General features: G+C 59.1%; 1 protein-coding gene across 1 annotated transcript in view; it reads left to right on the forward strand.

Moving 5' to 3' along the window:
- fam20cb (FAM20C golgi associated secretory pathway kinase b) overlaps window positions 1–24,234 on the forward strand; it is a 128,919-nt gene that overhangs the window by 36,825 nt on the left and 67,860 nt on the right. Inside the window, exon 3 of the mRNA XM_059979024.1 lies at window positions 5,683–5,761. Coding sequence (XP_059835007.1) covers window positions 5,683–5,761 — 79 coding nt within the window. The remainder of the gene's footprint in view (window positions 1–5,682; window positions 5,762–24,234) is intronic.

The raw sequence follows: 24,234 nt of genomic DNA on the forward strand, positions 1-24,234 counted from the left end.
TCATGTATGACATGAAATTTGGGGTTCTTTTGCAGCAGCAGTACAGTGCAATATATAACATTTCTACAGCGGCTGTCTGTCATGTCTGACAATACAGGAGACCTGTGTGGGAGAGTTTTTAAAGTGGAAAAGCTGTTGCACTGGGGCAGTTCCACTCTCTCGATCTCAGAATTCCAGGTCCAGTGGTACGAACAAGAGTCACAAACTGGGGTCTTCCCTGGTGGCGGTGGACGGCCATGACATCTTCTGAGCCTTGTCATGCTCTGCATACACGGAGCGTTGCAGTACTGTGTTCCTGGCCGTAGGACCTCGCCGTAGGTCTCATCCGCCCAGTCTGGGTGGAGCTGACTTCACAGGCATGTCCCTATCTCACAGGGGTATGAGGCCTGCTGGCTACCCTCACCTGGTTTAAGTCCGCCTGTCGGAGCAGTATACCGGGGAGTGGCCACGATCGTGTGCAGACAGCTACTTGGAACCACAGGTGAGAGCTGCGTGTCCGGTAGGGACCAAAGGTAAGCAAGCTGCCCCAGAATAGCTGATACAGTGCAAAAGCTCAGGCCCTTAGCAGAATATATGTGCCTAAGACTTTTGCACAGGATTGTGTATAAAATTGTGAGAGACATGAATAGAGTAGTCACAATCTCTCCCATGCTAGGCATATCAAAAACAAGAAGGCAGAGTTGTAGTATGAGAGGGAGGAGTTTTAAAGAGGATCTGTGGGATGAGGTCTTTTTTTATACAGAGTATGGTTGATATCTGTGAATGTTTTAGCAGAGCTGCTGTATCACTGGATTTAGAGTCCTGGGTTCAGATGCTGTCTTTGTGGAGTTTGCACTGTAGGCATTTTATGTTTAAGAAAAAACTATAACAACTCATTTATTGAACTCCAAAAAACTGAAAACAAGGTCTGCACAGAAGCGCCAGCTGTAAGATTGGGGTTCAATTCCGCTGCTACCTGTCATCATCATTATGTGCCGTGTCATATGACATCATCGTCATGTGCCATGTCATATGACATGGACAGTCATGGTCTTTCCATGACCATGATGTTCTTGGCAAATTTTTCCACAGAAGTAGTTTGCCATTGCCTTCTTCTGGGCAGTGACTTTACAAGACGGGTGACCACAGCCATTATTAACACTCTTCAGAGATTGTCTGCCTGGCATCAGTATTTTCATAACCTGCACTTGTCAAATGCACCAGCTGCTCATACGACCATCCACCACCTACTCCCATGGCTTCACAGGACCTGGTGGGGGATGTTAAGCAGGTGCTACACCTTGCCCAAGAGTTACCTGCAGGCTAGCGGAGGGAAGGTGTGACTTACACCTCTTTTGGTAGGGACTTATCTCCACCCCACCACCCAAGCCCGTAAGGAGTTTATACATTCTCCCCGTAACCTCACGGTGGCTCGGGTTCCTTACACACTTCAATGACATCCAGGTTGGTGTCAAAGGTCACAAGCTGGTAACAGAAGTATAAAAACCTACGTGGGCTGCCCCCCACAACTCACCCCGAGTGCGTTGGTCGCTGACACGAATGACACATTTCACTGTATGTTTCGATGTGCGTGTGACAAATAAGGTGAGCAGAGTTCGGCCATTGAGTCTGTTCCACCTTCAACTATGGCTGATTGATTAACCCTCTCAACTCCATTCTCCTGCCTTCTCTCCATAACCTTTGACATCTGGACTGATCAGCCAACCTCTGCACTTCCTCTGCATCATGTTCCATCTGCCAACCCACACTGCCCACTGCGGAAGCAAAAGAGGAAGCCATCTTGTCTTCTAATCTATATTATCTTGGGCTGCGCAGTTGCTACAGCTGGTAAAGGCGTTGCCCCCTGCGTTCTAACTTCAGGGGTATTGGTATTGTCACCAATATACAGTGAAAAACATGTCCTGTTTATACTGATCAGATCATTACACAGTGCATTGAGATAATACAATAAATATTCAAAGTAAAATTATTATCAAAGTACATATCAAAGACCATATCCTACCTGAGATTCATTTTCTTGCAGGCATTCATAGTAGAACAAAGAAATACATAGAATCAACAAAAATCTACATACAAAGACTGACAAGAAAGAAAGAAGACAATCTGCAAATTTAAAAACTAAGTAATTAATAAATGAGTAAATTAATAAAACTGTGAACATGTTGCAGTTTCTTTGAAAGTGAGTCCATTAGTAGTGTGGACAACAGGATGTCTCCACACATACACTGATGCCTAAAATCAAAGTAAACACTGATGCAGGAGAGAACAGGGTTCTGTTCAAAAGAAAAGAGTTAGCACCATGGACCAACACCACTTGTACATTTTATAAATCATCCATTGCTGGCTGATGGTGCAGTGGTATCAGCACTGGACTTTGAGCCAAATGGTCCCGAGTTCGAATCTGGCTGGCTCCTTGCATGCTTTCTATCTGTGCTGTGTAGTGCTTGCAATTCAGCCTCATTAAAAAAACGGTCAAATGATTTTTGACAAAAATGCTGCCCCATGCACGAGAAGGAACAACAACAACAAGAAATCGTCTGATGCGACATCAGATCAGGAGGCCCTGTGCTCAGTTGCCTGGTTTGCTTCACTGATTCTTCCAGGGATATCCAACTTGTCTCCAGTTAATTAAAGATGACATTTTCATCTCCGGAGAACAGAGCACAGATTGCTTTTCTCTCCCCTAAGGTCAGCTGCTAATATCATATGCTGCATACGAAGGGGAGAAAAGCCTGCTGTAATATTTATAAAGCCCACCAGCCGATCTCCATCTTCCCCATCATTACTGAGTGAAGATAAGAGATTATATACATTGGCAAAATGCCAGAGTCAGCCTGCTCTAAATATGAAAATCTATCTTTTTAATCTTAACATGAACAAGGATGTAATGCTCAGGCTTTCTGATGCATTGGTCAAACTGCATTTGGAGTATTGTAAGCAGTTTGGGGCCCCTTATCTAAGAAAAGATATGCTGACACTGGAGAGGGTCCAGAAGTTCTGGACCTTTTCTTGATAGAGTTTAGAAGAATGAGAGGGGATCTTATTGAAATTTATCAAATACTGAAAGGCCTAGATAGTGTGGATGTGGAGAGGATAGTTCCTGTAATTGGTGAGTCTACACCCAGACGACACAGACTCAGCTAAGACCATAAGATATAGGAGTAGAATTAGGCCATTTGGCTCATTGAGTCTGCTCTGCCATTTCATGATGGCTGACTCAATTTTCCTCTCAGCCCCAATCTCCTGCCTTCCCCATCTCCCTTCATTCCTTGACCAATCAAGAATCTATCAACCTCTGCCTTGAATATACCTAAAGTCTTGGCCTCCACAGCTGCCTGTGACAAAGAATTCCACAGATTCATCACCCTCTGGCTAAAGAAATTCCTCCTAACCTCTATTCTAAAGGATGTCCCTATATTCTGAGGCTGTGTCCTCTTGTCTTAGATTCTCCCACCATAGGAAACATCCTCTCCACATCCACTCTATCAAGGCCTTTCACCATTCGATAGAATTCAATGAGGTCACTGCTCATTCTTCCGAATTCCAGTGAATGAGTGGTGACCTCATTGAAACCTATCAAATGGTGAAAGGCCTCGATAGAGTGGATGTGGAGAGGAGGACATTCCTTCAAAACAGAGCTGAGGAGGAATTTCTTTAACCTGAGTGTGGCAAATCTGTGGATTCACTGCCATAGACAACTGTATTGGCCAAATCTTTGGGTATATTTAAAGCAAAGGTTGATATGGTCTTTAATAGGGCATTAAAAGTAGAGAAGGCAGGAGAATAGGATTGAGAGAAATAATAAATCAGCCATTATAGAATGGTGGAGCAGATTTGATGGGCTGAATGGCCTAATTCTGTTCCTATGCTTTATGGTTGTATCGTCCCATGGTATAATTTTATGTTGGATCCCCAGTCCCTTGGCTAATAGTTATCCCATATCAATATTTCTTCAAAAAGAAAGCTCCTTGTTGATATCAGGGCTGAGATTGAGGATCAGTTAAGTTTGCTGTTTTTTGATAGATCTTGCTATGTAGAGTTTGGGGCCTGCATTTCCCACATCTCGACCTTATCTACATTGTCTGTCTACACTGCACTTTCTCTGTACCTGTAGCCCCTTATCCTGCATTGTTACTATTTTCCCTTATATTACCTCAATGGGCTGATGTAATGGATGGTGTGTAAGACAGTGGATTTTCATCGTACTTCAGTGCACGTGATAAGAAACTGATTAAATTTACCTACGTTTCCACAATAACAACAAACAAAAGATTCTGCATTAGTGTGTCAGTAAATTTAATATCAAAGTATGTATTTTTCACCAGAAAAATAAAAAAATAAATTTTATGAAAAACTATACATAAAGACTGGCAAACAATCAATGTGCAAAAGAAGACAAATTTTGCAAATAATAAACAATAGTACTGTGATCTTGATTTGTAGAGTCTTTGAAAGTGAGTCTGTCGGTTGTTGAATCAGTTCAGTGTTGAAGTGAATTAAGTTATTCACACTGTTTTAGTAGCCTAATGGTTGTAGTTAAATAACTGTTCCTGAACCTGGTAAACACAAGAAGCAAAATCAATGCCCACAAAATGCTGGAAGAACTCAGCAGGTCAGGCAGCATCTGTGGAAATGAATGAACAATTGATATTTCGGGTCTACAGGGGCACAATTGAGAGCATCCTGACTGGCTGCATCACTGCCTGGTATGGGGACTGTACTTCCCTCAACCGCAGGACTCTGCAGGGAGAGATGCAGACAGCCCAGCGCATCTGTAGATGTGAACTTTCCACTATTCAGGACATTTACAGAGACAGGTGCATAAAAAGGGCCCGGAGGATCATTGGGGACCTGAGTCACCCCAACCACAAACTGTTCCGGCTGCTACCATCCAGGAAACAGTACCACAGTATAAAAGCCAGGACCAACAGGCTCCAGAACAGCTTCTTCCACCAGGCCATCAGTCTGATTAATTCACACTGATACAATTGTATTTCTATGCTACATTGACTGTCCTGTTGTACATACTATTTATTACAAATTACTATAAATTGCACATTGCTCATTTACAGTAGACAGAAACGTAATGTAAAGATTTTTACTCCATGTATGTGAAGGATGTAAGTAATAAAAGTCAGTTCAATTCAATGAACACTAGAAAATCTGCAGATGCCGGAAATCCAAATAAAACACACAAAATTCTGGAGGAACTCAGCAGGTCAGGCAGCATCCATGGAAAAGAGTTCAATCAACGGGCCGAAATGTTGAGTGTGCCCTTTTCCATAGACGCTGCCTGGCCTGCTGAGTTCCTCCAGCATTTTGTGTGAGATATTTCGAGTTAAGAATCTTGTGGTGTGGGTCCTAAGGTTTCTGTACCTCCTTCCTGATGTCAGCAGGGAGAAGAGAACATAGCCTGGGTGGTGGGAGACCATGATGGTGGATGCTGTTTCATGTAGATGTGCTCAGTTTGGGGGAGGGCTTTACCTGTGATGGACTGTGCCATATCTACCACTTTTCCATTCCATTAGTGATTCTATACTCTATCGGATCTAAGAAAGTTCTGGAAGGGTTGTGGATTGCTCTATGGAATTGCAATTCACTTTCTTCCATCCTCAGCTTGCTGAATATCAGTTTACTCTTCATGCATTTTAGTTAACTCTCACTTTTTTTTGCCCCTTACAGCCATGAAATCCGGAGGCACGCAGCTGAAACTTATCATGACATTCCAAAACTACGGACAGGCTCTCTTCAAACCAATGAAGTGAGTACATTTCAGTGTTTTCTATTTGTCCACCAAATGTACTGGTCAACAGATGCATATCAAGTTCAAGTTTAATTGTCGTTCAACCATACATGAATACTCATGAATACAGTACAAATGAAACAGCATTACTCCGGGACCAAGGTGTAAAACACAGTACCAACAGTCACACACTGCACAAGGCACACATAGCACATGTAAGACAGCAGTCAAACACAGTCACACAAAAAATAGTCCAAGTCCCTCAATCCATGAATGTTGCGGTAGTCTGCAGTTGAGCATAATATACCGAGCACACACCACCCCCCCCCGACCCTGACACACCACCCCCCCCGACCCTGACACACCACCCCCCCCGACCCTGACACACCAGAGAGCAGCACCCAATCCAACGTGCATGCTGCACCACACCACCTCTGGCACTCCACTGGAGCACCCGACCCTGACACACCACCCCCCCCGACCCTGACACACCACCAGCCCCCCGACCCTGACACACCACTCCCCCCCGACCCTGACTCACCACCCCCCGACCCTGACACACCACCCCCCCGACCCTGACACACCACCACCCCCCCGACCCTGACACACCACCCCCCCCGACCCTGACACACCACCCCCCCGACCCTGACACACCACCACCCCCGACCCTGACACACCACCACCCCCGACCCTGACACACCACCCCCCCCGACCCTGACACACCACCACCCCCCATCCCTGACACACCACCACCCCCCATCCCTGACACACCACCCCCCCCAACACTGACACACCACCACCCCCGACCCTGACACACCACCACCCCCGACCCTGACACACCACCCCCCCGACCCTGACACACCACCACCCCCGACCCTGACACACCACCACCCCCCCCGACCCTGACACACCACCACCCCCCATCCCTGACACACCACCATCCCCGACCCTGACACACCACCCCCCACGACCCTGACACACCACCACCCCCGACCCTGACACACCACCACCCCCCCATCCCTGACACACCACCACCCCCCGACCCTGACACACCACCCCCCCCGACCCTGACACACCACCCCCCCCGACCCTGACACACCACCCCCCCGACCCTGACACACCACCACCACCCCCGACCCTGACACACCACCACCCCCCGACCCTGACACACCACCCCCCCCGACCCTGACACACCACCACCCCCGACCCTGACACACCACCCCCCCGACCCTGACACACCACCCCCCCGACCCTGACACACCACCACCACCCCCGACCCTGACACACCACCCCCCCCGACCCTGACACACCACCACACCCGACCCTGACACACCACCACCCCCCATCCCTGACACACCACCATCCCCGACCCTGACACACCACCCCCCACGACCCTGACACACCACCCCCCCCGACCCTGACACACCACCACACCCGACCCTGACACACCACCACCCCCCATCCCTGACACACCACCATCCCCGACCCTGACACACCACCCCCCACGACCCTGACACACCACCCCCCCCGACCCTGACACACCACCACCCCCGACCCTGACACACCACCACCCCCCCATCCCTGACACACCACCACCACCGACCCTGACACACCACCCCCCCGACCCTGACACACCACCCCCCCGACCCTGACACACCACCACCACCCCCGACCCTGACACACCACCCCCCATCCCTGACACACCACCCCCCCGACCCTGACACACCACCCCCGACCCTGACACACCACCACCCCCCCGACCCTGACACACCACCCCCCCAACCCTGACACACCACCCCCCGACCCTGACACACCACCCCCGATCCTGACACACCACCACCCCCCCGACCCTGACACACCACCCCCGACCCTGACACACCACCACCCCCCCGACCCTGACACACCACCCCCCCCGACCCTGACACACCACCCCCCGACCCTGACACACCACCCCCCGACCCTGACACACCACCCCCCCCCGACCCTGACACACCACCACCCCCGACCCTGACACACCACCCGCCCCCGACCCTGACACACCACCACCCCCGACCCTGACACAACACCCCCCCCGACCCTGACACACCACCCCCCCGACCCTGACACACAACACCCCCCCGACCCTGACACACCACCCCCCCCGACCCTGACACACCACCACCACCCCCGACCCTGACACACCACCACCACCCCGACCCTGACACACCACCCCCCATCCCTGACACACCACCCCCCCGACCCTGACACACCACCCCCCCGACCCTGACACACCACTACCCCCAACCCTGACACACCACCACCCCCCCGACCCTGACACACCACCCCCCCCGACCCTGACACACCACCACCCCCGACCCTGACACACCACCCCCCCCGACCCTGACACACCACCACCCCCGACCCTGACACAACACCCCCCCCGACCCTGACACACCACCCCCCCGACCCTGACACACAACACCCCCCCGACCCTGACACACCACCCCCCCCGACCCTGACACACCACCACCACCCCCGACCCTGACACACCACCACCACCCCGACCCTGACACACCACCCCCCATCCCTGACACACCACCCCCCCGACCCTGACACACCACTACCCCCGACCCTGACACACCACCACCCCCCCGACCCTGACACACCACCCCCCCCGACCCTGACACACCACCACCCCCGACCCTGACACACCACCCCCCCCGACCCTGACACACCACCACCCCCGACCCTGACACACCACCACCCCTCCCGACCCTGACACAACACTCCCCCCCGACCCTGACACACCACCCCCCCCGACCCTGACACACAACACCCCCCCGACCCTGACACACCACCACCCCCCCCGACCCTGACACACCACCCCCCCCGACCCTGACACACCACCACCCCCGACCCTGACACACCACCACCACCCCCGACCCTGACACACCACCACCACCCCCCCCCCGACCCTGACACACCACCCCCCCGACCCTGACACACCACCACCCCCCCCGACCCTGACACACCACCCCCCCGACCCTGACACACCACCACCCCCGACCCTGACACACCACCACCCCCCCCGACCCTGACACAACACCCCCCCCGACCCTGACACACCACCCCCCCCGACCCTGACACACCACCCCCCCCGACCCTGACACACCACCACCCCCGACCCTGACACACCACCACCACCCCCGACCCTGACACACCACCACACCCCCCGACCCTGACACACCACCCCCCCGACCCTGACACACCACCACCCCCCCCGACCCTGACACACCACCCCCCCCGACCCTGACACACCACCCCCCCCGACCCTGACACACCACCACCCCCGACCCTGACACACCACCAGCCCCCCGACCCTGACACACCACTCCCCCCCGACCCTGACACACCACCCCCCCGACCCTGACACACCACCACCCCCCCCGACCCTGACACAACACCCCCCCCCGACCCTGACACACCACCCCCCCGACCCTGACACACCACCCCCCCCGACCCTGACACACCACCCTCCCCGACCCTGACACACCACCCCCCCCGACCCTGACACACCACCAGCCCCCCGACCCTGACACACCACCCCCCCGACCCTGACACACCACCCCCCCGACCCTGACGCACCACCACCCCCAACCCTGACACACCACCACCCCCCCGACCCTGACACACCACCCCCCCGACCCTGACACACCACCACTCCCGACCCTGACACACCACCCCCCCGACCCTGACACACCACCCTCCCCGACCCTGACACACCACCCCCCCCGACCCTGACACACCACCAGCCCTCCGACCCTGACACACCACTCCCCCCCGACCCTGACACACCACCCCCCGACCCTGACACACCACCCCCCCCGACCCTGACACACCACCACCCCCCCGACCCTGACACACCACCCCCCCCCCGACCCTGACACACCACCCCCCCGACCCTGACACACCACCACCCCCCCGACCCTGACACACCACCCCCCCGACCCTGACACACCACCCCCCCCGACCCTGACACACCACCACCCCCCGACCCTGACACACCACCACCCCCCCGACCCTGACACACCACCCCCCCGACCCTGACACACCACCACTCCCGACCCTGACACACCAACCCCCCGACCCTGACACACCACCCTCCCCGACCCTGACACACCACCCCCCCCGACCCTGACACACCACCAGCCCTCCGACCCTGACACACCACCAGCCCTCCGACCCTGACACACCACTCCCCCCCGACCCTGACACACCACCCCCCGACCCTGACACACCACCCCCCCCCGACCCTGACACACCACCACCCCCCCGACCCTGACACACCACCCCCCCCCCGACCCTGACACACCACCCCCCCGACCCTGACACACCACCACCCCCCCGACCCTGACACACCACCCCCCCGACCCTGACACACCACCCCCCCCGACCCTGACACACCACCACCACCCCCGACCCTGACACACCACCACCCCGACCCTGACACACCACCCCCGACCCTGACACACCACCAGCCCTCCGACCCTGACACACCACCAGCCCTCCGACCCTGACACACCACTCCCCCCCGACCCTGACACACCACCCCCCATCCCTGACACACCACCACCCCCGACCCTGACACACCACCCCCCCGACCCTGACACACCACTACCCCCAACCCTGACACACCACCACCACCCCCGACCCTGACACAACACCACCCCCCGACCCTGACACACCACCCCCCATCCCTGACACACCACCCCCCCGACCCTGACACACCACCCCCGACCCTGACACACCACCACCCACCCGACCCTGACACACCACCCCCGACCCTGACACACCACCACCACCCCGACCCTGACACACCACCCCCCATCCCTGACACACCACCCCCCCGACCCTGACACACCACTACCCCCGACCCTGACACACCACCACCCCCCCGACCCTGACACACCACCCCCCCCGACCCTGACACACCACCACCCCCGACCCTGACACACCACCACCCCCGACCCTGACACACCACCACCCCTCCCGACCCTGACACAACACTCCCCCCCGACCCTGACACACCACCCCCCCCGACCCTGACACACAACACCCCCCCGACCCTGACACACCACCACCCCCCCGACCCTGACACACCACCCCCCCCGACCCTGACACACCACCACCCCCCCGACCCTGACACACCACCCCCCCCGACCCTGACACACCACCCCCCCCGACCCTGACACACCACCACCCCCGACCCTGACACACCACCACCCCTCCCGACCCTGACACAACACTCCCCCCCGACCCTGACACACCACCCCCCCCCGACCCTGACACACAACACCCCCCCGACCCTGACACACCACCACCCCCCCCGACCCTGACACACCACCCCCCCCGACCCTGACACACCACCACCCCTCCCGACCCTGACACACCACCCCCCCCGACCCTGACACACCACCCCCCCCGACCCTGACACACCACCCCCCCCGACCCTGACACACCACCACCACCCCCGACCCTGACACACCACCACCACCCCCCCCCGACCCTGACACACCACCCCCCCGACCCTGACACACCACCACCCCCCCCGACCCTGACACACCACCCCCCCGACCCTGACACACCACCACCCCCGACCCTGACACACCACCACCCCCCCCCGACCCTGACACAACACCCCCCCCGACCCTGACACACCACCCCCCCCGACCCTGACACACCACCCCCCCCGACCCTGACACACCACCACCCCCGACCCTGACACACCACCACCACCCCCGACCCTGACACACCACCACACCCCCCGACCCTGACACACCACCCCCCCGACCCTGACACACCACCACCCCCCCCGACCCTGACACACCACCCCCCCCGACCCTGACACACCACCCCCCCCGACCCTGACACACCACCACCCCCGACCCTGACACACCACCACCCCCCCCGACCCTGACACAACACCCCCCCCCGACCCTGACACACCACCCCCCCGACCCTGACACACCACCCCCCCCGACCCTGACACACCACCCTCCCCGACCCTGACACACCACCCCCCCCGACCCTGACACACCACCAGCCCCCCGACCCTGACACACCACCCCCCCGACCCTGACACACCACCCCCCCGACCCTGACGCACCACCACCCCCAACCCTGACACACCACCACCCCCCCGACCCTGACACACCACCCCCCCGACCCTGACACACCACCACTCCCGACCCTGACACACCACCCCCCCGACCCTGACACACCACCCTCCCCGACCCTGACACACCACCCCCCCCGACCCTGACACACCACCAGCCCTCCGACCCTGACACACCACTCCCCCCCGACCCTGACACACCACCCCCCGACCCTGACACACCACCCCCCCCGACCCTGACACACCACCACCCCCCCGACCCTGACACACCACCCCCCCCCCGACCCTGACACACCACCCCCCCGACCCTGACACACCACCACCCCCCCGACCCTGACACACCACCCCCCCGACCCTGACACACCACCCCCCCCGACCCTGACACACCACCACCCCCCGACCCTGACACACCACCACCCCCCCGACCCTGACACACCACCCCCCCGACCCTGACACACCACCACTCCCGACCCTGACACACCAACCCCCCGACCCTGACACACCACCCTCCCCGACCCTGACACACCACCCCCCCCGACCCTGACACACCACCAGCCCTCCGACCCTGACACACCACCAGCCCTCCGACCCTGACACACCACTCCCCCCCGACCCTGACATACCACCACCCCCGACCCTGACACACCACCCCCCCCGACCCTGACACAACACTCCCCCCCGACCCTGACACACCACCCCCCCCGACCCTGACACACCACCACCCCCCCGACCCTGACACACCACCCCCCCCCGACCCTGACACACCACCCCCCCGACCCTGACACACCACCACCCCCCCGACCCTGACACACCACCCCCCCGACCCTGACACACCACCCCCCCCGACCCTGACACACCACCACCCCCGACCCTGACACACCACCACCCCCCCGACCCTGACACACCACCCCCCCCGACCCTGACACACCACCCCCGACCCTGACACACCACCACCCCCCCGACCCTGACACACCACCCCCCCCCGACCCTGACACACCACCCCCCGACCCTGACACACCACCACCCCCGACCCTGACACACCACCCCCCCGACCCTGACACACCACTACCCCCAACCCTGACACACCACCACCACCCCCGACCCTGACACAACACCACCCCCCGACCCTGACACACCACCCCCCATCCCTGACACACCACCCCCCCGACCCTGACACACCACCCCCGACCCTGACACACCACCACCCCCCCGACCCTGACACACCACCCCCGACCCTGACACACCACCACCCCCCCGACCCTGACACACCACCCCCCCCGACCCTGACACACCACCCCCCGACCCTGACACACCACCACCCCCCCGACCCTGACACACCACCCCCCCCGACCCTGACACACCACCCCCCGACCCTGACACACCACCCCCGACCCTGACACACCACCACCCCCCCGACCCTGACACACCACCCCCCCCGACCCTGACACACCACCCCCGACCCTGACACACCACCACCCCCCCAAACCTGACACACCACCACCCCCCCGACCCTGACACACCACCCCCCGACCCTGACACACCACCACCACCCCCGACCCTGACACACCACTCCCCCGACCCTGACACACCACCCCCCCCGACCCTGACACACCACTCCCACCCGACCCTGACACACCACCACCCCCCCGACCCTGACACACAACACCCCCCCGACCCTGACACACCACCACCCCCCCGACCCTGACACACCACCCCCCCCCGACCCTGACACACCACCACCCCCCGACCCTGACACACCACCCCCCCCGACCCTGACACACCACCACCCCCGACCCTGACACAACACCCCCCCCCGACCCTGACACACCACCCCCCCGACCCTGACACACAACACCCCCCCGACCCTGACACACCACCCCCCCCGACCCTGACACACCACCACCACCCGACCCTGACACACCACCCCCCCCCGACCCTGACACACCACCACCCCCCGACCCTGACACACCACCCCCCCCCCGACCCTGACACACCACCACCCCCGACCCTGACACACCACCATCCCCCCGACCCTGACACACCACCCCCCGACCCTGACACACCACCACCCCCGACCCTGACACACCACCCCCCCGACCCTGACACACCACCCCCCGACCCTGACACACCACCCCCCCGACCCTGACACACCACCCCCCGACCCTGACACACCACCCCCCCCGACCCTGACACACCACCCCCCGACCCTGACACACCACCACCCCCGACCCTGACACACCACCACCACCCCCGACCCTGACACACCACCACCACCCCGACCCTGACACACCACCCCCCCCCGACCCTGACACACCACCACCCCCGACCCTGACACACCACCCCCCCCCGACCCTGACACACCACCACCCCCGACCCTGACACAACACCCCCCCCGACCCTGACACACCACCCCCCCGACCCTGACACACAACACCCCCCCGACCCTGACACACCACCCCCCCCGACCCTGACACACCACCACCACCCCCGACCCTGACACACCACCACCACCCCGACCCTGACACACCACCCCCCATCCCTGACACACCACCCCCCCGACCCTGACACACCACCCCCCCGACCCTGACACACCACTACCCCCGACCCTGACACACCACCACCCCCCCGACCCTGACACACCACCCCCCCGACCCTGACACACCACTACCCCCGACCCTGACACACCACCACCCCCCCGACCCTGACACACCACCACCCCCGACCCTGACACAACACCCCCCCCGACCCTGACACACCACCCCCCCGACCCTGACACACAACACCCCCCCGACCCTGACACACCACCCCCCCCGACCCTGACACACCACCACCACCCCCGACCCTGACACACCACCACCACCCCGACCCTGACACACCACCCCCCATCCCTGACACACCACCCCCCCGACCCTGACACACCACCCCCCCGACCCTGACACACCACTACCCCCGACCCTGACACACCACCACCCCCCCGACCCTGACACACCACCCCCCCCGACCCTGACACACCACCACCCCCGACCCTGACACACCACCCCCCCCGACCCTGACACACCACCACCCCCGACCCTGACACACCACCACCCCCCCCGACCCTGACACAACACTCCCCCCCGACCCTGACACACCACCCCCCCGACCCTGACACACAACACCCCCCCGACCCTGACACACCACCACCCCCCCGACCCTGACACACCACCCCCCCCGACCCTGACACACCACCACCCCCGACCCTGACACACCACCACCACCCCCCCCGACCCTGACACACCACCCCCCCGACCCTGACACACCACCACCCCCCCCCGACCCTGACACACCACCCCCCCGACCCTGACACACCACCACCCCCGACCCTGACACACCACCACCCCCCCCGACCCTGACACAACACCCCCCCCGACCCTGACACACCACCCCCCCGACCCTGACACACCACCCCCCCCGACCCTGACACACCACCCTCCCCGACCCTGACACACCACCCCCCCGACCCTGACACACCACCACCCCCGACCCTGACACACCACCACCACCCCCGACCCTGACACACCACCACCCCCCCCGACCCTGACACACCACCCCCCCCGACCCTGACACACCACCACCCCCCCGACCCTGACACACCACCCCCCCGACCCTGACACACCACCCCCCCCGACCCTGACACACAACACCCCCCCGACCCTGACACACCACCACCCCCCCGACCCTGACACACCACCCCCCCCGACCCTGACACACCACCCTCCCCGACCCTGACACACCACCCCCCCCCGACCCTGACACACCACCAGCCCCCCGACCCTGACACACCACCCCCCCGACCCTGACACACCACCCCCCGACCCTGACGCACCACCACCCCCAACCCTGACACACCACCACCCCCCCGACCCTGACACACCACCCCCCCGACCCTGACACACCACCACTCCCGACCCTGACACACCACCCCCCCGACCCTGACACACCACCCTCCCCGACCCTGACACACCACCCCCCCCGACCCTGACACACCACCAGCCCCCCGACCCTGACACACCACTCCCCCCCGACCCTGACTCACCACCCCCCGACCCTGACACACCACCCCCCGACCCTGACACACCACCACCCCCCCGACCCTGACACACCACCCCCCCGACCCTGACACACCACCCCCCCGACCCTGACACACCACCACCCCCCCGACCCTGACACACCACCACCCCCCCGACCCTGACACACCACCCCCCCGACCCTGACACACCACCCCCCCCGACCCTGACACACCACCACCCCCCGACCCTGACACACCACCCCCCCCGACCCTGACACACCACCACCCCCCCATCCCTGACACACCACCACCCCCCCGACCCTGACACACCAGCACCCCCCCGACCCTGACACACCACCACCCCCCCGACCCTGACACACCACCCCCCGACCCTGACACACCACCACCACCCCCCGACCCTGACACACCACCACAACCCCCCGACCCTGACACACCACCCCCCCGACCCTGACACACCACCCCCCCCGACCCTGACACACCACCCCCCCGACCCTGACACACCACCCCCCCCGACCCTGACACACCACCACCCCCCCGACCCTGACACACCACCACCCCCCCGACCCTGACACACCACCCCCCCCGACCCTGACACACCACCACCCCCCCGACCCTGACACACCACCACCCCCCCGACCCTGACACACCACCACCCCCCCGACCCTGACACACCACCACCCCTCCCGACCCTGACACACCACCACCCCCCCGACCCTGACACACCACCCCCCCCGACCCTGACACACCACCCCCCCCGACCCTGACACACCACCACCCCCGACCCTGACACACCACCCTCCCCGACCCTGACACACCACCACCCCCCCGACCCTGACACACCACCCCCCCCGACCCTGACACACCACCCCCCCCGACCCTGACACACCACCCCCCCCCGACCCTGACACACCACCACCCCGACCCTGACACACAACCACCCCCGACCCTGACACACCACCACCCCCCCCGACCCTGACACAACACCCCCCCCGACCCTGACACACCACCCCCCCGACCCTGACACACCACCCCCCCCGACCCTGACACACCACCACCCCCCCGACCCTGACACACCACCTCCCCGACCCTGACACACCACCCCCCCCCGACCCTGACACACCACCACCCCCGACCCTGACACACCACCACCACCCCCGACCCTGACACACCACCACCCCCCCGACCCTGACACACCACCCCCCCCGACCCTGACACACCACCACCCCCGACCCTGACACACCACCACCCCCCCCGACCCTGACACAACACCCCCCCCGACCCTGACACACCACCCCCCGACCCTGACACACCACCCCCCCCGACCCTGACACACCACCCTCCCCGACCCTGACACACCACCCCCCCCGACCCTGACACACCACCAGCCCCCCGACCCTGACACACCACCCCCCCGACCCTGACGCACCACCCCCCCGACCCTGACGCACCACCACCCCCGACCCTGACACACCACCCCCCCGACCCTGACACACCACCCTCCCGACCCTGACACACCACCCCCCCGACCCTGACACATCACCAGCCCCCCGACCCTGACACACCACTCCCCCCCGACCCTGACACACCACCCCCCGACCCTGACACACCACCCCCCCCCGACCCTGACACACCACCACCCCCCTGACCCTGACACACCACCCCCCCCGACCCTGACACACCACCCCCCCCGACCCTGACACACCACCACCCCCCCGACCCTGACACACCACCCCCCCGACCCTGACACACCACCCCCCCGACCCTGACACACCACCACCCCCCGACCCTGACACACCACCCCCCCCGACCCTGACACACCACCACCCCCCCATCCCTGACACACCACCACCCCCCTGACCCTGACACACCACCACCCCCCCGACCCTGACACACCACCCCCCGACCCTGACACACCACCACCACCCCCCGACCCTGACAGACCACCCCCCCGACCCTGACACACCACCCCCCCCGACCCTGACACACCACCCCCCCGACCCTGACACACCACCCCCCCCGACCCTGACACACCACCACCCCCCCGACCCTGACACACCACCACCCCCCCGACCCTGACACACCACCCCCCCCGACCCTGACACACCACTCCCCCCCGACCCTGACACACCACCCCCCCCGACCCTGACACACCACCACCCCCGACCCTGACACACCACCCCCCCCGACCCTGACACACCACCACCCCCGACCCTGACACACCACCCCCCCCGACCCTGACACACCACCCCCCCCGACCCTGACACACCACCACCCCCCCGACCCTGACACAACACCCCCCCCGACCCTGTCACACCACCCCCCCGACCCTGACACACAACACCCCCCCGACCCTGACACACCACCACCCCCGACCCTGACACACCACCACCCCCCCGACCCTGACACACCACTCCCCCCGACCCTGACACTCCACTCCCCCCCGACCCTGACACACCACCACCACCCCCGACCCTGACACACCACCAGCACCCCCGACCCTGACACACCACCACCCCCCCGACCCTGACACACCACCCCCCCCGACCCTGACACACCACCCCCCCCGACCCTGACACACCACCACCCCCCCGACCCTGACACAACAGCCCCCCGACCCTGACACACCACCCCCCCGACCCTGACACACAACACCCCCCCGACCCTGACACACCACCACCCCCGACCCTGACACACCACCACCCCCCCGACCCTGACACACCACTCCCCCCCGACCCTGACACACCACTCCCCCCCGACCCTGACACACCACCACCACCCCCGACCCTGACACACCACCACCACCCCCGACCCTGACACACCACCACCCCCCCGACCCTGACACACCACTCCCCCCCGACCCTGACACACCACCCCCCCGACCCTGACACACCACCACCCCCAACCCTGACACACCACCCCCCCCGACCCTGACACACCACCACCCCCGACCCTGACACACCACCCCCCCCGACCCTGACACACCACCCCCCCGACCTTGACACACCACCCCCCCCACCCTGACACACCACCCTCCCAACCAACCAAGCGGTGCAAACAGGTGACACCACGGCTTGAAGCCCATCTTCACCACCACATCTGCCCCCACCGTTCACCACCAAATCAGTGAATCGAACTTGCAGCATTCCACCTTAACAATATCCCGCAGAGTCGTGCGATCAGTAGAAAAAGGAACCTGGACAATGACTCACTTTTGGGGGGGGGGGGGGAAACACCAGCTTCGCCCACCAACTCCGAGTTTCCCACACAGGGGCAGCAGCACGATCTGCACCAAGTCCAGTTCCATCGGTTTCTCCGCCAATAAGCAGCTCATTGATGGGATAGATCCGCAGTAGTTTAAGTTCTTAATCTCCAGCAGGGTCTTGCTATAATAAAAAATACATTTAAGGGAGACTATAATGCCTTTGGTTGTCCCATTGAAGCCGCTGCTTCCGACTGCGTCACCATCTAACTATCTTATCAATAACGGTGCTCCTTTGATGTTACTTCCAATTACTCTTCCATTCAGTTCATCAGCCAATACTCTTGCTTTCCTCGTGTTTCAAGTTGTTTGCACAGTTTTCTTGACAACAAAAGCTTGCATTTGCATAATGCTGTGTGTCTGGGTGAGAAAATTACAGAGCAGTGTAGCCGGCAGAGTCCTACCTCAGAACTTCAGGCACCCGGATTCAATCCTGATCTCTGGGGCTGTCTGTGTGGAGTCTGCACGTTCTCCCTGTGACCATGTGGGGTTTCTTCTAAGTGCTCCAGTTCCATCCCACATCCCAAAGACATGCAAATTGGTCAGTTAATTGGCTGCTTTAATCAATTTTTCTACCTCTTCTCTTTTCCTCACCTGCCTATCACCGTTTGGTGCCCCTCCTCCATCCCTTTCTCCCATGGTCCACAATCCTGTCCTATCAGATTCCTTCTTCTTCAGCCCTTCACCTTCACCTATCTCCTCCCAGCTTCTCACTTTATGCCACTTCCTCCACCCACCCACCCACCTATCTTCCCCCTCACCTGGTCTCACCTATCTCCTGCCAGCTTGTACGACTCTCCTCCCACCATCTTATTCTGGCTTCTTTTCCCTTCCCTTCCAGTCCTTGATGAAGGGTGTTAGCCTGAAACGTCGACTGTTTATTCATTTCCTTAGATGCTGCCTGACCTTCTGAGTTCCTCCAGCACTTTCTGTGTTGTTCTGGTCTGTTGTTGCTGCTGTTTGTGTCATTGTGTGTTGTGTCATTGTTGTAGTCATGTTGTAGTTACATTTCCGTAATTGCTGCCTGACCTGCCGAGTTCCTTCAGTATTTTGTGTGTGCTTCCATCATCTGCAAAATCTCTTGTGTTTTCCCTTAGTGTGTAAGCGTTGGTAGCCTGGGGCGAGTGTTAATGGGAATGTTGGGATGCTGGCAGTTGATGAGAGGAGGCACAGCAGCACAATCTCTTTATAGCGCCAACGATCATTGATTTGGGTTTGATTCCTGCCGCTGTCTGTAAGGAGTTTGTATGTTCTCCCTGTGACCATGTGGGTTTCCTCCAGGTGCTCTGGTTTCCTCCCGCAGTCTAAAGACTTACGGTTAAGATTAGTGAGTTGTGAGCATGTTCTGTTGACGCCCAAAGCTTGGCGACACTTGCGGTCTACCACGAGTACAATCCTCGACGATTTGGTTTGATGCAATGGACACATTTCGCAATATGTTTCGATGTACGTGTGATTATTAAAGCTCATCTAAAGAATACTTATTTAGAGATACAATGCGGAACAATGAGCTGCACTACCTGGCAACCCACTTATTTATCTGTAGCCAAATCACAGGACAATTTACAACGACCTATTAGCCTACTGACCAGTACATCTTTGGAATGTGGGAGGAAGCAGGAGCACCTGGAGGAAACCCATGCAATTACAGGGACAACAAATGGACTCCTTATTTGAGCTCTGAACTCCAATGCCCCAAGCTGTGACAGAGTCACACCAACTGCTACGCTACTGAGGCGAGACTAAAATAGGATTCGGAGCGACAAGCAATCTGCAGGAGGAACACAGTGAGTCGAGCAGCATCTGTGGGGGAGGAGAAGAATTATCCATGGTTCACGTATTTAGAAGCTGCATGTGTGACGTAGGGACCCGTAGGGAAACTTCTCTAGCAGTTTCTTGCTCCAGGTTCCCACATCTGCTGCCTCTTGCATCTCCTCCATAGAAAAGTATAGGTGTGTGGGATTGAGTGGGATCAGGATAAGCCATGTGGCAAAGCAGACTCGATGGGCTGAATGGCCTAATTCTGCTCCTTTGTTGTATGGTCTTATAAGAGCTGTTTCCATGAGCAGGGGTCCAAGGACCATTGGGGAAAAGATTTAACATTTTAAGATAAAAATATTGGGGTGAGTGTGAGCAAGATCTTTGACTGTGCAGTCAATAATTACTGTCTGCAACTTCTAACTTTGGTGTGCAAGGTCATAGTTCTCTGCAGGGAGCAACACACATCAGGCCATCACCCTACTGGGGATTGGCTGTTGATGACAGCTCACCAGAGTCCTCTGCCCTGGGCCAGTCCTTCAGATTGCCAAGGTTCAGAAGCCTGGAGTCGGAGCATGAGCCCACGATCGATTCCGTTTCTTGCCGACTGATGTGTCGAGGAAGATTGAAATCAATGAGGACGAAAGCAGAAGGCAGGCAGTTGTTCAGCATCGTCTGCCTGCATGTGTCCGCTTTCTCTCTCCCTCTCTCCCCCTCGCTAGCTGCTCCTGTAGGACCTGACGGTCTCTCTCCTTTTTGCCCACTGTTCCCAGAGGAAGTTCCCTGCACACGAGTGGTCTCTCTCTCCCCCCCGCTCGATGCTGCTGGAGTCCTGAGTCTTGGGCAAGTTTTAATCGATGCCGTTTGTGCATTGGACTCCATAGTTCACGTAGTGACGTGTTTCTGATTTCCAGTCACTCCTTTTCTTTGTTGCTATTTTGATTGGGCCAGACTGGCTTTGCATCCTGCGGACAATGAACCACACAGCATCAGATTGCTCTGAACTGAATATGCCTGGACTCTGTCGATGGCTTTATGATGTTTTAAAATCGTTTAATTTAGCGTTTCCACAATTTGCTTTTTGTGCACTGAGGGTTTGATGTGTTCCTTTGAACAGGTTTCGTGGTGTTTCTTTGTTTCATGGCTGTCTGAGGGAAGACAAATATCAGGGTTGTGTACGGCATACGTAGTTTGATAATAAATGCACTTTGATTCCTTGAACGAGTCGCCCATCCTGTCGTTCCTCTACCATGGATGAGGTCTTTGAAGCTTCTGGCGTTCTGGGCTTTTACAGGATGGGGTTGCTGGCCCCATGCAAAGCCCTCCTCCAAGCCCACAGCCGGGCTTGGGACCGTCCTTGTCAGAGTTGATCGTGTGGTAAAGGAGGCATACGGCACACTTGTCGTCAGTGGTCAGGGCACTGAGTATAAAAGTTGGCAAGTCATGTTGTGCCAACATAAAGGTTTCATTCAGCATCAGATTAGTTATCACCGAGTGGCGTGAAATCTGTTATTTTGTGGTAGCCATACAAAATAAAAGTACAAAATTATGATGAATTACACAAATAAATAGTGTAAAACAAAAGGAATGATGTGGTAGTGTTCATAGACCGTTCAGAAATTTGATGGCAGAGGGGAAGATGGTAGTGTGGTCACTCTAGTCGGGTGTGATGTACTCTGAGGAGGTTGTCTGTTGGTGGCCAGTCCAGATTCCACGCATTGTTGTGCAGTGTGGGAGTGAGCTGTCCCTGAATGAGTACATGTGGATCTTCAGGCTGCTGTTCTTCTACCTCCCTAATGGTGGTAATGAAAAGAGGTGACCTGGTTGCTGAGAGTCCTTGAGGATCGATACCACTTTCCTGAGGCGCCTCTTCTTAAAGATCTCCAAATCACAAAGAGAAGTTTTCTAGAATCTAGCACTCAGCAGGTCAGGCAGCGCCAATGTTCGCTCTAATTTTTCCCTACAGCCGTGCAGACCAGCCATTGCTCCGAGCAGTCTGAAAACTGTACAGCTCTTCAATGAGGTATTATATTAAATAAATTCCATCCGGGCGGTAACAAAGGCTATGTGCGCGGGAACATTTCAGCTTCTGCGTGGCCATGTGCCTGTGCTGCTTAGGCGGAACGGTGGAGGTCGAAACAGATTTCACGTTTCAGATGAATGATGCTTCATCGGGCCACGGGGTGCAGTGGGTCTGTTTCCAAGTGTGTGACTCCGACTGGAAACGTGAGAAGACAGGTGTATTTAAGATGCGAGGAAGGCCAGAGAGGTTTGTCCATGAGAGTCTGGAGACCGAGGGTGCAGATGACATTGTGGGGAGAGGGAGAGGGAGAGAGAGAGAGGGAGAGAGAGAGAGAGAGAGAGAGAGAGAGAGGGAGAGGGAGAGGGAGAGGGAGAAAGGGAGATATGAAATGCAGAACGCAGCAGTTGCTGGGAGAGAGAATGTAGCAGAACTGACAGCTTCTGTGCTCAGACAAAAAACTGGGCTAACGTTACGTCTCGGTGATCTCACTGTGACAGCCGGCCAGTCCTGACTCTAGCAGTAAAGGACGGCCATCTGCAAAGGGGTGACCCACTGTCTGCGGATGCTTGCCGTGCCCCAATCACGGGCTGAGCTCTGAAATGCCACAGACCCTGCAGTGAGACAGCGAGGGGCTTCGCAGCACTTCTGGCGTGGATGTCCTGTGAACTGTAGAGGAAGGAATCACAAATTCAAGAGATTCTACAAATGCAATAAGCAAACACAAAATGCTGGAGGAACTCAGCAAATCAGGCCGCTTCTATGAGAGGAGTCAACAGCAGAAGCTTCGGGCCGAAACACTTCATCCAGACTGGAAAGGAAGGGGGAGGGATCCAGAACGAGAAGGTAGGGGGCAGGTAAGGTGCTCAAGCTGTTAGGTGAGAGGGAAGGTGGAGGGTGGAGGAGGGGATTGGTGGAAGAGGTTTAAGGGCTGAAGAAGAAGGAATCTGATAGGTGAGCAGAGCGGGCCAAAGGGGTAAAGAAAGGAGGGGCATCAGAGGGAGGTGATGGGCAGGTGAAGAGAAGAGAAAGGGTGGGAGGGTAGTCAGACTGGGAATGGGAAAAGAGGGAAGGGGGGTGAAATTATCAGAAGTTAGAGAGCTGATGAATAAATGAACTATTCATTTGTGAGAAGCATGTACATCTTCAGCATGTATCAGCTAACGTGACCCAACGTGGAAGTTTCCGATGATACAACGTCAGCATGTTTGCACCATGGCACAGGCTGGTG

Source organism: Hypanus sabinus, chromosome 9 (genome assembly GCF_030144855.1).
Source record: "Hypanus sabinus isolate sHypSab1 chromosome 9, sHypSab1.hap1, whole genome shotgun sequence".
Taxonomy (NCBI): Eukaryota; Metazoa; Chordata; class Chondrichthyes; order Myliobatiformes; family Dasyatidae; genus Hypanus; species Hypanus sabinus.